At 40.3% G+C, this 17,139-nt stretch overlaps 1 protein-coding gene across 4 annotated transcripts in view; it reads right to left on the bottom strand.

Moving 5' to 3' along the window:
- LOC124856168 (plexin-A1-like) overlaps positions 1-17,139 on the bottom strand; it is a 271,437-nt gene that overhangs the window by 22,151 nt on the left and 232,147 nt on the right. For 2 of the 4 annotated variants that reach the window (XM_047346402.1, XM_047346404.1), the window contains exons 20-23: positions 16,591-16,825; positions 12,838-12,986; positions 9,509-9,765; positions 1,348-1,414 (exon numbers count right to left, since the gene is read on the bottom strand). In XM_047346402.1, coding sequence (XP_047202358.1) covers positions 1,348-1,414; positions 9,509-9,765; positions 12,838-12,986; positions 16,591-16,825 — 708 coding nt within the window. The remainder of the gene's footprint in view (positions 1-1,347; positions 1,415-9,508; positions 9,766-12,837; positions 12,987-16,590; positions 16,826-17,139) is intronic. The other 2 variants (XM_047346403.1, XM_047346405.1) reach the window with 1 other exon arrangement.

The raw sequence follows: 17,139 nt of genomic DNA, 5'->3' as shown, positions 1-17,139 counted from the left end.
CGGATGTGGGAAAAACAGTAAAGGTGGACTCATCAGAGAACAATACATGTTTCACATTGTCCACACCCCAAGATTTGCGCTCCTTGCACCATTGAAACCGACATTTGGCATTGGCATAAGTGACTAAAGGTTTGGCTATAGCAGCCCGGCCGTGTATATTGACCCTGTGGAGCTCCCGACGGACAGTTCTGGTGGAAACAGGAGAGTTGAGATGCACATTTAATTCTGCCGTGATTTGGGCAGCCGTGGTTTTATGTTTTTGGATACAATCCGGGTTAGCACCCGAACATCCCTTTCAGACAGCTTCCTCTTGCGTCCACAGTTAATCCTGTTGGATGTGGTTCGTCCTTCTTGGTGGTATGCTGACATTACCGTGGATACCATGGTTCTTGATACATCACAAAGACTTGCTGTCTTGGTCACAGATGCGCCAGCAAGACGTGCACCAACAATTTGTCCTCTTTTGAACTCTGGTATGTCACCCATAATGTTGTGTGCATTTCAATATTTTGAGTAAAACTGTGCTCTTACCCTGCTAATTGAACCTTCACACTCTGCTCTTACTGGTGCAATGTGCAATCAATGAAGACTGGCTACCAGGCTGGTCCAATTTAGCCATGAAACCTCCCACACTAAAATGACAGGTGTTTCAGTTTCATTGTCCAACCCCTGTATGTTCCACCTTTTTCGTGTTTTGTCTCTGTTGTTTTAGGCCGGGCCTAAAGTTCACAAACACAGCTGCTGAGCAAATCCCCAACAGCTTCTCTCATAACCCACTCTCCTTTTACTGAACTCCACTCCGTCTGTCCAGTCTCAAATTTGAAGCCAAGACACACACACGCACACAAGATCCAAACCCGACACACACTCATACACAGATGCTAACTGGGACCCCCCGGGGCTTGGCCAGTTTGCTGTGCAGCAGACTGGCTGTCCTAACAGGGTGTTTAAAGCCCCAATGCTAACTGATTAGCTCCAGAAACATTAGAATGGAGAGAATACATTAGAAGGAGAATGAGTTTAGCAGCATTTATTGATTACCTCTTATTTGAAATCAGAGGGAATAATTCAAAGATGCACAGAAAACACACAGACTCAAAGAAATGAGAAAAACTTGACTCTACGTTCTGAAGAACAGTGCACAGGGATCACAATATCACCGACTGCATCTGAAGAGGGGTTCAGTCCCTGCAAAACTCAGTTAAGAAAAAGAAGAGTTTTTCAAATGTAAGGCAGAGGTGTAATTCTGCCTTATCTCATACTGCAGCTGTGCATGCATGTGTGTTGGTAAGTGCCAGAGCTGCTACTGCTCCAGACGTTGTGTGTGCATCCCGGTGACAAGTTTACCTTCAGGAACTTGTAAAGCAGGAAGGTGAACCAGTTGGTGAGCATCTTCTCAGCTACTGACTCCGTCCTGGAAGAGAAGGGAACAAAGTTGTGATTTGTTGGAGTGCAACCAGAATAAAGAGAGTAAGCCAAAAGATGTTTTTGAACCTCCACACATGCTTCTATCTTATAAAACACTACAAAAATCTAAAGGTTCGACACACCCAAGTCATTCAATGGGTTTGGCTTATTTGTACTACTTTCTACACCATAGATACTGAGTAAAGACATCAAGTAAGTAAGTAAGTAAGTAAAATTTATTTGTATAGCACGTTTTCGCAGACAGGATGTCACAAAGTGCTTCACAACAGAATAAGGCAGTAAACAGTACAGAATAAAAACACAGTACAATTATAAATGCATATCATAAGCTCAAGTCTTACTAAAAGATTATTGATATAAAAATGTCTTTAGCTGCTTTTTAAAATCATCCACTGAGTCCAAACTTCGCAAGGAAATAGGCAGTGCATTCCACAGCCTGGGTGCAACAGCCTGGAAAGAGCGGTCCCCTTGAGTTCTGAAACGGGTGAGAGGAATCATTAAAAGATTTTGATTTGATGACCTTAAACTGTGACAGGATTTATATATTTGTATCAAATCAGAATTGTATAAAGGAGCCTCACTGTGTAAAGCTCTGAAAGTTAAAACTAGAATTTTAAAATGAAATCTCAATCTAATAGGCAGCCAGTGCAGCGACTTTAAAACAGGGGTTATATGGGTTCTTCTGTTTAAGCGAGATATTAATTTCGCAGCAGAGTTTTGGACGACCTGAAGACGGGCAAGCCCCTTCTCATTAAAACAAGTAAACAGACCATTACAATAATCCAGTCGTGTAGACACAAAAGCATGTATTATCATCTCTAGTTCAATTGGGGAATCTATAGATCCAAGTTTCGAAATGTTTCTCAATTGGAAAAAGCAGATCTTTAGAATTTGTTTTAAATGATGCTCCAAGGAAAGGGCTTGATCAAAAATGACACCTAAATTCCTAAGGCTATCTTTTTGTGAGAGAGTTAGATCACCCAATTGTTGTTTAATTTCAGACATAGCACTGTCCGGTGCAATAATCAGGGTCTTTGTTTTTTCTGAGTTTAGCTGTAGTTATTGTTTGACCACTGCTTAATGTTTGTTAAGCAGCCGATCAAAGAAGACAGTTTGTGAACCTCAGTAGGCTTAAAGGAGCAGTACAGCTGAATGTCATCAGCAAAAAGATGATAAGCAACATCATTAAACTTTTGAATTATCTGACCTAAGGCAACAATGTAAAGTAAAAACAGAATGTAAAGTAAAAACAGAGCATCCAGACTATTAGGCAAAGGTATTTTCAATCATGTAACAAACACAAAATTTTGAAATAACTCAAAACATCTTTTATATTTTAGATTCTTTAAAATAGTCCTCCTTTGCTTTGGTTATTGCTTTGTATTTTCTCCATGAGCTTCATGAGGTCATCACCTGAAATGGTTTTCCAACAGTCTTGAAGAAGTTCCCATAGGTAGAAATAAACAAAGAAACTATTGAATGAGAGGGTGAGTCCAAACCTTTGGCTGGTAGTGTAGGTGCATCTCAATAAATCAGAATATCATTCAAAAGCGAATTATTTCAAAATATAAAACATTATATAGTTTTGTCTCACAAAGATAAATATATCTGCAGTGTTTATTTCTGTTCAAATTATAATCATTGCTTACAGCTAGAAAGGTAAAACATCTATTTTTCTGCAAATTAGAAAATTACATAGAACTAATAAATGCAGAAATGTACTAAAAAGTACATCCGTATACTATAAAGTATATGCACTGCAGCGTGGCATTAAAATGGTCAGCCTATGGCTCTGCTGAGCTGTTCAGGAAACTCTGGTTGCGTTTACTTCGGCCTCTAGCTCATCTGCATTGTTGGCTCTAGTCTCTCTGTTTTTTGATAATAATTCATAGATTCCGTATGAAGCTTAGGTCAGGCAAGTTTTTCTGGCCAACCCAGCACAGTGATTCAATGGTGAATAAAGGAGGCATTGGTACTTTTGGCAATGTAATGTAAAGGTAAAGTAAGAGGCCTTGACTCTTCAAACTCAGATTTCAGCCACAGTTCTAGCCTTTGCTTCCTCTTAAGACTGCATTTATCCCTGTTGCTTTCACTCAGTTTTTTTCTTCCACTCAACCTTCCAATAACATCTCTGAATACAGCAGTCTGTGTACAGCCAACTTCTTTAGCAATGATCCTTTGTTACTCACCCTTCCTGTGATGGGTGTCAATTACTGTCTGCTGAACAACTGTCAAGTCAGCAGTCCTCCCTATGATTGTTTAGACCATAACATCGTCATAACCTAATATTTCAGTTTGAATTGGTCCTAAATAATGATTTAATTCCCTGAAAAGACAACAGAAAAACAACCAAAATAAAGCTTGACATATATAACTGTGTAATGAACCTATAAGATATATGAGATTCACTGTTTAAATTGAGTTCCACAAAACTTTTCAATGATTTCAATAGTTACTTTTTTTTCCAACATGCACATGTAGCTACAATCTGTCATCACAGAACAACACTTTGATCAGATACATCAGGACATCATCAGTCTTCATGCAGTTAACCTTTGCTCTCCTCTAAAAACAAAACTGCTTTGCAAAACAAACGCCTACACTTCATTTATTGCTAAAGCCCCTTTCTCCCTTTTCATTAGTTTCGAGCAAACCCACTTATAAAAACAACAATTAGTATAATTCAATCACCTCTCTTGTTAATCATAAATTTGCAACTCTATGAGGGGAACATCTGCTCGTTTACTTCTTTAGTAAACAACAGAAGCACCCACCAAATCAAATAAAAAGAAAGCAATTAAAGAGATGGTATTTAACAGATGTATTGTTATTGTAACGTTTTTCAACACCTGAAAGCATTTTTTTTTACATTTCCAGGTTTTATTCTTTAGGAGATTCGGCTCAACTAACCCTAACGCAAACAATCATCCATATGTGGTTCTGCGAAGCCGGTTATCAAGTCGGCAAGTCAACCCAGGGTTACTGACTCGGGCAGGTGGTGTTCTTGTAGACCAAGTGGAGCTAGAATAATTTGGCCTTAGAAATTAGAATTACAAATTAGAATTAATTTGGCAGTCAAATTATTAAGGCATTATTGAAACTAACATTTTATCATTGCAAATGTTATTGTATTTAATGCTGCATGTGTCACCGGTTGGACATCAGACAACGTGTCAGTCTTAATCTCTGCGCAACAAGCAATGATTCAGCAGGCAGGTCATTTTCTGCCATTCAGAGTCCATTATCTCACAATATTTTGTGTCTGGTTCATAATTTTCTTTTCTTTTTTTAAATTAATGAATCCATGAATTTGTTCATGGATGCACAGAATATGTAGCAGCTTAGAAAGTATGTTGTGCTCAGATACATTTTAGGATCAAGATTTTTTTAGAGGCATTTAAATTAAGAAACTATATTAATGTTGGTTTCTAAACTTCAGCTTCTGATAGAAACTAACTTTAGGGTATACAGACTATTTTTTGGGTCCATAAGGATCAATTCTGTTGAGAACTCGGACAAAAAAATGATTAACTCGGTGGGAAGGAGAAAAACAGAAGACAGTTCAAGCACCGCCGTCCTTTCTACCTTTTTTCTTTTTCTCAGGGCAGTGATTGCTTAAGAAATGGTGCTTTCAGAGCCTTGACCTGTAATAGTAAACATTTCTAGAATCCTCAGAAAGACACTAATGCTACTTCATAGTACAGATGTAGTACAAATATATAAACATATATAGGACATCTTCCATATTCCCTACTTTGTTTTTCCTCAGCAGTTTGGATTGGGGCAGAAGAGATAGAAGGTTGTCCAACCATGGACCTGACAGGTTCTGCTACTATGTTGCTGTTAAAACATTTCTATGCTATTTATTTTATGTAATATTTACCTTTATCTAATCTAATGTAGGTTAATTGCTATCAGGGTCATCCTCCCAGTATTCAACAATGACTTTGCAATTGTATGTTTTCACTGCCCTATAACAAGATGATATTTTCTGGTCCAGCTACCACTAAAACTGAAAGCTTTTTATAATCAGAATCAGAATCAGAAAAGCATTATGGCCGAGTACGTTTTTGGACATACAAGGAATTTGTTAATATTTGAAATAAAATAACTAGAAGAAAGAAAAAAGTAGGCCAGTATTGGAGGGAAATCAATGTGGGCCTATGGTAAAAACAGGAGATGAACCTCTGCACTTCTGCAAGCCACCCGTTTGGACTAAGTGTTGTTTGATGTACAGTACCGACCAAAAGTTTGGACACACCTTCTCATTCAAAGAGTTGTCTTTATTTTCATGACTATGAATAGTGTAGCTTCACACTGAAGGCATCACAACTATGAATGAACACATGTGGAATTATATACTGAACAAAAAAGTGTGAAACAATTGAAAATATGTCTTATATTCTAGGTTCTTCAAAGTAGCCACCTTTTGCTTTGATTACAGCTTCGCACACTCTTGGCATTCTGTTGATGAGCTTCAAGAGGTAGTCACCTGAAATGGTTTTCCAACAGTCTTGAAGGAGTTCCCAGAGATGCTTTGCACTTGTTGGCCCTTTTGCCTTCACTCTGCGGTCCAGCTCACCCCAAACCATCTTGATTGGGTTCAGGTCCGGTGACTGTGGAGGCCAGGTCATCTGGCGCATCACCCATCACTCTCGTTCTTGGTCAAATAGCCCTTACACAGCCTGGAGGTGTGTTTGGGGTCATTGTCCTGTTGAAAAATAAATGATGGTCCAACTAAACGCAAACCGGATGGAATAGCATGCCACTGCAAGATGCTGTGGTAGCCATGCTGGTTCAGTATGCCTTCAATTTTGAATAAATCCCCAACAGTGTCACCAGCAAAGCACCCCAAACCATTACACCTCCTCCTCCATGCTTCATGGTGGGAACCAGGCATGTAGAGTCCATCCGTTCACCTCTTCTGCGCCGCACAAAGACATGGTGGTTGGAACCAAAGATCTGAAACTTGGACTCATCAGACCAAAGCACAGATTTCCACTGGTCTAATGTCCATTCCTTGTGTTCTTTAGCCCAAACAAGTCTCTTCTGCTTGTTGCCTGTCCTCAGCAGTGGTTTCCTAGCAGCTATTTTACCACAAAGGCCTGATTCACACAGTCTCCTCTTAACAGTTGTTCTACAGATGTGTCTGCTGCTAGAACTCTGTGTGGCATTGACCTGTTCTCTAATCTGAGCTGCTGTTAACCTGCGATTTCTGAGGCTGGAGACTCGGATGAACTTATCGTCCGCAGCAGAGGTGACTCTTGGTCTTCCTTTCCTGGGGCGGTCCTCATGTGAGCCAGTTTCTTCGTAGCGCTTGATGGTTTTTGCGACTGCACTTGGGGACACTTTCAAAGTTTTCCCAATTGTTCAGACTGACTGACCTTCATTTCTTAAAGTAATGATGGCCACTCGTTTTTCTTTAGCTGCTTTTTTCTTGCCATAATACAAATTCTAACAGTCTATTCAGTAGGACTATCAGCTGTGTACTGTATCCACCTCCTGCACAACACAACTGATGGTCCCAACCCCATTTATAAGGCTTGAAATCCCACTTATTAAACCTGACAGGGCACACCTGTGAAGTGAAAACCATTTCAGGTGACTACCTCTTGAAGCTCATCAACAGAATGCCAAGAGTGTGTGGAGCAGTAATCAAAGCAAAAGGTGGCTACTTTGAAGAACCTAGAATATAAGGCATATTTTCAGTTGTTTCACACTTTTTTGTTCAGTATATAATTCCACATGTGTTCATTCATAGTTTTGATGCCTTCAGTGTGAAGCTACAATATTCATAGTCATGAAAATAAAGACAACTCTTTGTATGAGAAGGTGTGTCCAAACTTTTAGTCTGTACTGTATGTCACTCTTTTTTTTCCGTCTGTCAGAAAACTATGAGATGAAAGTGGATGTGACGGGAAATGAAGGTGCTGGGGATGATAGAGGGCAGTAAAAAGGGACAGAAAATGCTTTTGGGGTACACTTTTGTAACAGGAAGTTCATATACCTACAGAGTTGGTTGATAGCCTCTAAACAAAAAGCAGGTGATGTTCTCCTGGACTTGTGCACTAAGGTCTCAGCTTTTAATGAAGACATGAAATTAAATATGTCCAAAGCAGGAGATTGTTTTACTCAAAAAAGTAAAATTCACATGGAAAACATTTTTTCTGCATGCTTTTAAACATGCATGCATTTAGACAAAATGCTCAACATTAAACACTTTTAACAAGCTTAATGAGCCCAGCTCCTGATGCGACTGTAGTAAGCAGGGACAGTTTGTTGTGACTATATGGCCCTGGGAGCAGGCTTCACATGGACTCAGAGTCATTTCTTGATAAGATTTTTAATTAAACATCTTTTCGAGGAGTGGAGGATGAGAAGAAAAAAGTAGCTTTTTATCATTAAATGTTTGATTCCAATTTATTTGGAGACAGACCATTTCTCTAATTATGTTTTTCTACAGCTATGTGTATCTTTTCATGCCTGTCTGTCACAGCTTCCCTTTTCTTCCCTAATTTTTGCCTCTCTCACCATATTGGACGACTCTTCTGTGCAACAGCCATACTCTTCTTCCCCATCTCCGCCTATATGTTTCTCCCCCATCAATTTCCCTCAAGCTTAAATCTCCCAGTAGACATTGTGCCTTCTGTTTCTGTCAATCACCACATCCCTGTGTCCCTGGAGCTCCATCCACCTTTCTCTTGCTGCCTCTTCCTCTTTCACCTCTCATATTTTTTTCTCCTTCATTGCTCGTCTCTCTTCTTTCCCCAGCAAAGCCCTTCTCTCTCTGTTCTTCACACCTGCTCCGTTCCTCATACTTCCTTCCCTAACTATGTCTCTCGCTGTGAGTGCAAGAGAAGGGATATGGCAGCCTGTCTTGCAGCAGCTCCGGCGGGAATGCATGCGTGCTCAGGGGTGTAATCCTCTCTGACAGGGACAGGACCGAGAGATAGAGACAAGGTATTGTCACAAATGCCTCAGAAGCCACAGTCACTGTCCCTTCCATTCGCCTCTCTTAGTATTGGCCACCAGGACAGGAAAACCACTGGTTTGACAGTCTCACAGCAAACTATCAGCTATTTTTGACAGTATTCTTTTCATTTGATTTCATCACCGTATTAAAGCCAGACACAAATCCTTGAAAAACTATTTGCACCCCTTTATTCTTTACCCTCTTTGCACATCTAGCGACCAACATTTTTGCAAATCCTTCTTTCCAAAATAACTCGAGCTCACTCAGACTGGATGGAAATCATTTGTGAAGAGCAATTTTCAAGTCTTGTTGTAGATTCTCAGTTGCATTTTGGTCTGAACTTTGACTGGGCCATTCATACACATTAACATGCATTGATCCTAACGTTTCCACTGTGGCTCTGGCTTTATCTTTAGGTTTGTGTTCCCACTGGAAGGTTAACCTCCATTTCAAGTCTGTTACCCTCTCTGTATTTAGCTCCATCCATCATCTCATCAATTCTGACAGTTTTCTTGTCCTTGCTGAAGTGAAGCATGCCCATACCATGATGCTCCCACCACTACATTCAACCTTAGGGGTTGTCAGGGTGATGATTAGTGTTAATTAAAAACCACAGTGTTTTGCACAATGGCCAAAAAGGTCCATTTTGGTGTCATCTTGTCAGAGCTCCTTCTTACGTTTGTTTGCTGTGTCCCCTACATGCCCTTTGGCAAGCTGCAAACAGGACATCGTAAGCATAATTTTCCTTTCACTTCACAATTATGCACGGTTTTGTGTTCATACGCTGAAATTTGTGATAGGAATCTGACAGTTCCAGGGTTATCAAAACTAAAGCAAGGCATTGCACATGGATAGTTTGTCATGAATTTGGTAAAAAAAAAAAAAAGAAGTAAAATGTTTTTATTTAGCCAATCAGTGCTAACTAAAAAGGCTCTTCTGAAAGACACTCAAAGTATAAAGAGTTTGGTAAACAAAGGCTTGAACCCACAAGCACACTCCATAGGGCATAAACTTAAAGCTCCACTGGAAGAACCATTGGTGCACGTGACATGTTTTTGTGCTGTTTTAGCCACTCTCCCACCTTCTGTTTATCCCCACTTTTCTTACCTCCTAAGCAGCAGCTTCGGGTGGTTCTTGCTCTCCAGGTTTTTGTCGATAAGGTCAGACAGGAGCTGTTTGAGGACACCAGTGGCGTACTCCATTTCCCCCTGCAATGCTGTCATGATGAGAGAAGCCACGTTGCCTCTGTCTCGCATGGAGAAGGACCTCTGAGCTTCCAGTGTGCGGATGAATGTCAGCAAAAAGTGCTTTTTGGTCAGTAGCTGGCCGAACAACGTCAGGGCCTTCTCCACATTTGCTTGAAGCTGATGGTAAGGGGGGGGGGCGGGGGGGGGGGGGGGCAGAAAGAGTGAAGATAAAAAGAGTGAGGAGAATATGAGACACAAAAAAGAAATTGACAGTATGGAAAACAATGAATATGATGTAAATGAAGCAGGTTTTTGGTGAGAAGAAGAAGATGATAAGAATGTACAAAAAGGAAGGAAGGATGTGGAAGTACAAAGACAGGTGGGGAAATATGTAAAGTAATTAGAAGCAGTCACAGACAGTAATAAAAAAAAGAACAAGAGTAGAATGAGGAAAACCGAACTGATTGTGAAGTGCGTTTGTGAAATGAGGTAATGCGCATGTGAAAATTATTGAACACTCATGAAAAGACCCTCAATTTGTTTCTTACAATGCATGTATGTAAATATCTTCAAAACAAAGTGCTGAAGCCCTGCACATTTTCCTCCCAACCCTCTTTTTCTACACTATGATACACGTTCCTCCCTTCGCCCTCTTTTTTTTCTCCTGTCTCATAGCAATGGCCAGGCCTCCTTTTGTGAGAGCCACAAACACAGATTTGAAGACAGAATGCAAGCTTCATGCTGTAATAAGAAATTGATCTGCCTGCTAGCACACCACTGTGGCCTGTGATTGCCTTGGCCATACAAATGAAAATCCAATGCTGTGTTACACCATCCCTTTGGAATACAGTTCATAGCACAAGCAGATAGAGAATGTCTCAAAGGCCTGCTCCTGCAGCTTTGGAAGAGAGCACAACTCTACATTTTCCAAATGATGTATACATTATAAGGCAACATCGTGGTGCATTTGGTAGCACTGTTGCTTTGCAGCAAGAGGGTTCAGGGTTCAAATCCCAGCCTGGGGTCTTTCTGCATGGCGCTTGCATGTTATCCCTGTGCACATGTGGGTTCTCTCCAGGTACTCTGGTTTCCTCCCACAGTCCAAAAACATGACTGTTGTTGAACGTACGCTAACTGGTTAGCCTAAATGAGTATGCATGCCTGTGCATGCAGGATTGTTTGTCCTGTGTGTCTCTGCATGGCCTTTTGATGGACTGGTGACCTATCCATACCCCGCCTCTCGCCCAATGACAGCTGGAGACAGGCACCAGCCAACCCCACTACTCTGCACAAAGAAGTGGGCTTAGGTAATAAATGGATGGACGTATCCATTACACTCTAATGCAGTGGTTCCCATCCATTTGTTTATTCTTATGCAAACGTTTTCACTGTAATACATTTAGCATAAATATTTCTCATATGCAAAGCTTTTCACGCAACTACTGAGTAATGTAAGTTTTAGGTGAGGATACAATTTTGAAACTGCTGTTACACACAACAAAGTTACCTTTTAGTATTGGTGTTTTATGGAACAACAGTAAAACTACATTGAAAAAGCAGATTGATACATTTGGTATGGTCTAAATAAAACTGAATTTACTTATTACAATAAGACCCTTAAGCTGAAAGAATGTCCTTAACCAAACATCGTGTATATTCTGGGGTTCAGAGTTAAAACCTCTAAACAGGATGTTACAACTACAGTTTGACTGCATCTTTGAGTAATCGTTTAAGTATTGTTTTAGTAATCATCGGAGGAATCACCACTGATAGACTTGACAAGGGCTTCATCTGTAATCCTGACCTCTCCTGGATTCAGCCTGAGTTGGGTGTCACAGCAATATTTACAGGGGAACCCAGATTAAAGCTTTTAGGCTCTCCCCTCTTTGTAAAGCCCAAGACATGTCATCACAAACCTCACACCTGACCCCAGAGTTTGATTTATGCTAATTCTCAAAGAGGTCAGAGCTGTAACAAGATCTCACAACATTAAATTATTAAACAACTATATGTCCTATAAACTGCTATCCACTTGCTAGCAGCATCTGGTGAAGTAGGTGGAAGCCATTATCATGAGCCCCAAATATGAGTGTATGGGATTTAAGCTCAACACCCTTTTTCTATGCTTAAGGCTCTTATATTTAAGGAAGAAATGAAGCAGTTCTTAGGTTGTCCTACATGTTGGGTACTCAATAGATAACAATAACAGAGTTAGAGATGAGACATAAATGATCTGTAAGCACTGGGTGAACATCACTCCTTGCAAAGTGGCAGCTTCTGTAACCTCCTATCCATACTGGGCTAAATTGTATTTGATCACCTCTAAATCTAAAAATATTTAGCCTGATCTGAACTGGATCACTCAATGATTAACTGTATATTTTAAACATGTTGACATCAATGAAAACTTCCATTTTATTTGTGAAAACACATCAGGCAAACACACACCAGTTAGAATTGGTACTGATGCTGTTTGAGGTATTTTTTCACTTACTGCTCCATAAAACCACCAATAAATATTTTGTTACGATTTAAATAGTTTAGCAGCACAGTTACAAGACCTACATTACTGTTCTAGTAAAGGCGGCTTTTGCCTTTAGTATTTGTTATTGTGAGTCTCTGGCTCTTGACAGCTTACTACTAACTAGAGGAATTTTGTACATACCTTAAATCGTCACATTTGTAATTCGCACAAAAATATTAAACAAATGTGATACATTTTTAAGTCAATATCACCTATCGCTAATCAGTAATATTCCTGATGGTAAGAAAAAAATATTCTGCGTACTTGTTTATTATGTGAACACATTTTTTGTTTATTGTATCTATTTATTTTAAAAAAAGGTACATCTGGGTGTTCTGGAAGACAAATGCTTAGTGATTACTGCTTTGTTGTACATAATACATATTCAAATTGAACTAAAGTGCCTTTGCATGCTGTATTAGTTTCCACATAGCCTTGGGTCATGTTAGAGAGAAAAAAAGCAACTTTAGAGAAACAAGGGTCTCCCATTTTCAAAAGCCTCAAACAGGGTCTGCTCGGCAGAATCAAAGTGCATATCATACCCTTAACAGTACAACATCAGCTTACAATGTAAAACTAAAATTATTATAATCTTGTTTAATTTTATTAAAAGCTTTAGCAGCAACAATGGCAAAAATCCATCTATAATCTGATCCACCTCTAATTAACATCCACAGCTTGTTGTGTATGTGGGTGTACATAAGTGCAGAGCGCTCTTTACTGACCCGTACCTCCATCTCCTTGAGTACAGGGTGGTCCTCAATCCCAGGAAAGAGGACCCTCATTGCGTATGTGCAGTAGTCCAGGAAGGGAATTCCTGCACCGTCCAGCTCCTGCGTCAGTTCATGGATGTCTGTCTGCAACTCTGCAAAGGCTGTGAAAAGGGGCCAGGGACATAGCTTAGAAATATAAAATGAGTTTGAAAATCTTACTTCATCAAGGAAGTAACTAGAATATGTTTCAGAGGAGAGAAATGCTGCAAAGATGATTTTAATAGAAAAAAAGAGAAGCTACAGGGGAAAAGGTGGCAGAAAAGGGCAGGGCAACGGAAAGTGGTTTAGATCTAAGAAGCTGGAGGAAGTACACCAGAACATCAGAGTGTTAAAACACACACATTACATGCTGCCACCTCACAAACTCTTCTTACACACAGACAAAAACACACACACCCATACTTGTTCTGCTTTGCCCCACAGCTAAACATACACCCTTGTGCCCAGATGATTTATGTGAAAGCATGTCAATGTTTGTACACATTTTCAGCTCCCGGACAGCTTGTGTTCTGACCCCATTCAGTAAACTCAACTCCCTTTAATGGGGAAAAACCTCTCAAACATACCCCATAGAACTCGATAAAAGGAAAACTTCTGCTAAACTGTCTCAAGTGTATTTTCTATAGAAAACTCCTTGAGAAGAAAATCTACAACGTTGGCATAAGGACAACTGTGCATCTGTGTGCTCTGTAGCCACATCTAAAATACAACACACACGTAGATACGTAAACCAAAGCCCAGACTAACAGATGGCTCATGTCACCCTGTCTTCAGTTCCCATCTCTCTTTCTCCCTCTCTCCTCTGATCAATGTGAGATCTTAAAAGTCACCTTTCTACCTCTTAAATTTCTCCATCTTCCTTTCATTTGTCCCTTCAGATCCCCTCTCTGTTTTCCATTCATCTCACTTTGCAGCAAAATTCACTGCCTTCCATGCATTCTCCTTGAACATTTTCACATTGCTACTAAACATCACAATTTTTAATTGATTTTATTGGTATTTTATGTGATATACCAACATATAGATTATCATATAATGGTTAAATTGAAGAATACAGGGTTTAAAGGGTGAAATCATTTTTGTGCAGAGAGTTTTGCAAGAAGAGTATTTTTCTAAGAAAGCCATTTCAGCCATGAGGTCCAAGGTAATTCAGGAGGAGCTGCAAAGATCCACAACTCATTTGGGAGAATCTGTTGACAAGAAAACTATTATTTGGCTTTTACGGAGGAGTGGCAGGAAGAAAGTCATTGTTGGAAGGAAGCTATAAGGAGACCTGTTTGCAGTTTGACACAAACCATATGGGGGACACAACACACATGTACTCTGGTCGGTTGGAATCAAAAGTGAGCTTTTTGCCCTACATGGAAAATGCTATGTGCAGTAGCAGCATTATTGTGGGAACGGTGGTCAAAGTTATTGAGAAGGTGGATGAAGCTAAACATGGTGTGATCCTGAAAGAAGACCTATTAGAGGCTGAAAGAGACCTGAGACTGGGGCAGCTCTAAACATACAGCAAGAGTTACAATGCAACAGTTGATATCATATTTATATTCAAGGGTTGGAATAGCCTAGTCAAAGCCCAGACCAAAAACCAAAATGATCTGTGGAAGTACTTGAACATTACTGCTCACAGATGGTGCTCTGTATAATTTTCCTTCCACTTCACAGATAAGCACTACTTTGTGTTGGTCTGTCACATAAAATCTCAGTAAAAGAACATTATGTAACTTTTTTTGCCTATCCTAATATCATTTGTCTCCAATTAAACCTTTCTCAAATTATTGCCTTATTGCCCCATTTCAATCGATCATTTTGTTCTTATCCATCCACCTGTCTCCTTCCAGACAGCAGTGACAGCTGGGGAAAGACAGGGTCGGCGGACATAGACTTACCACTGCACACCCCAGACAACCACAGCACGGCCCGCAGTGTGAGTGGGGGTTGGGGTTGCAGGTAGTTTCTAAAGGGCAGGAAATTAATACAAGTCAGAGAGAATAGTGTGAAGTGCCCACAAGGAAAAATAAAGGTGTTGATGTCTTTATCTGAGCCTCTCTGCCTTTAACAGCATTTCAAATGTCTGAGAATGAAATCCTTAAGCCTCACAAGCTCACTTGACAAGTTCAATACAGCATTTTAAATTAAGCCTGATGTATCCACTGCATTTAAAAGCCAGTTTGGTCGATTAATGTAAAAAAAAAGCAGCACAATCTGCCACTTAAATCCTATACAAGCAACTTGTCTTAAGGCAGTTTGTTCAGTGGTTTAGGTGTGTTATGCATCAGCTCATGTAGCCTCAAGCTGACAAACACTTTTAATGCAGTTTGAGGAGCTCAATCTGATGTTTCAACTTCCTCCAGGCAGTTTTTCCAAAATATGCAGCAGTACTTTCCTGGTCCTATAAATAGATTTTTTTTTGTCATATCATGGCTATGTCTGCCTTGGTTATCACAGTTTCTCAAGCGGCATGGTATGCAGATCAAAGCTCATATTTGGAGTAAGGAACTCACTAATGCAACAAACCTTGTTAGAGGGAATTGCATCATGAAGTCTTTAAAACATCACACTTTCTCTGTCTGCTAGCAAACCTTAAATAGGTAATCATTGCGTCTTTCATCGGGATAATGATCTACAACATATGACCAAATCGATTTTATTTGAACCAATTTTATTTATTTTGTTTTAAACTAACATCTTTATCAGGGGTGCCAGCAAACATCTCTGCATCTGTATGTGAAGCCTTGTGATTTCTGAAACAGAAAATGGGAAATGTTTGCCATATATTTAGATGGAAACAGGAGTTGACAATAAAAGATAAGAAGACCTACAAGGACAAAAAGATAATTCCACTAGAGCAGAAATTCAGTAAAGAGGTTGCATTAAATCTGCTTGATTTTAGTAAAATGTTTTTCTTGAAGTCTCTTCTTTATTCTGATGTGCACATCAGGACATATCAGAGCTCAACCTGAACAACTAGCTGCTACTGGTATATTATAAACTGTATATTTATGACAGAGTTTCATTCGAGCCTCGCTAAAACAATGGAACACATGAAGTGATCACTCTTTTTAGATATATTGGGATGATCATGTTATCAGTATTCTCCTTTTCCTTTATCCCATCTGCTTCTCTCACTGCTCTGCCAGCAGCCCAGCATCAGCACCACCAGCCTCTCCCTGGATCCATGCTGTCTCTTGCCAAATGAATATATGCTAATGCACTGGTGTGTAAGTTTCACTCGATCCCTCCCTGGGCTTCAGCTGTTGCCAAACCACTCCTTCCCTACAACCCCTACTTTCCAACCTCTATGCCCTGGTTCTTTCTAACCCCCCCCCTCCCAACACTTCTCGTTGTAGATGATGTTGAGGCCAGCCAGGCTTGTCTCTCCTGGGGGGGAGAGCCAACATCTGGTGGCTGGCTCAGATCAAAGTGCTCCTCTGGAAACACACCAACACCCATGCAAACATGCACACACACACTGCTGCGACCAAACAGCAGGGGAGTTTTGGCATTGACTTGGAGAGCAAAGCAAGAGACCAGGGCAGAAAGAGCAGACAAGCAATTTGATAGGACTGTTAAATGTATGTTTTGCAGCAACAGAAGGAAGATTCTGTGATGGATGAAACACACTAGAGGAAGACCAGCATCATGAATGTGGATTTTGTTGAGTGTTGAGCTGAGGAAAGCACCTCTCACTTCACCACTCACCTTCTTTGCACTCCAGGGCGACCCTGGACTCTAGATTGTCCATCTGCAGCTGCAAACGCTTCAGGGTGCGGTCGGCATCCCGGGACTTCCTCTTGTAAGCGATCAGAACCGCAATGATGACCAGCAGAAGCAGGCCGCCACCTATTCCAATGCCAATGATGGCAGGCAGAGTGAGCAGGCTGTCGGAGTAAATCTGCAGAATCCCAGGTGAGTATTCAAACCCTCCAACACGGATCTGGCAAAGAAAGTAAGGAAGAAAGTCATTTCTGTTGCAGGTTCACACAAGACTGAAAAAAGACAAAGGTAGAAAAAAAGTAGACTGTGTGCAGGAATATGGGAAACGTTTACAAACACTCTGTAACATGCAACATTTAAGAATCTGAAATAGATTCTACATGAAAGCAAGTTATTCAACACACAACACCTGAACAAGTAATACATGTCCAACATGAACATAAAAGACAGATAAGGCTGCACGACATAAATTAACAGAGCACCAAGGCTCCGATACATTTTCAGGACCAAACTCCACACTGTTCCAAACTCAAA

The sequence above is a fragment of the Girardinichthys multiradiatus genome, chromosome 20 (assembly GCF_021462225.1).
Source record: "Girardinichthys multiradiatus isolate DD_20200921_A chromosome 20, DD_fGirMul_XY1, whole genome shotgun sequence".
NCBI classification, from domain to species: Eukaryota; Metazoa; Chordata; class Actinopteri; order Cyprinodontiformes; family Goodeidae; genus Girardinichthys; species Girardinichthys multiradiatus.
The sequence above is the reverse complement of the archived record's forward strand: the minus strand, read 5'-3'. Positions and strand labels throughout refer to the sequence as shown.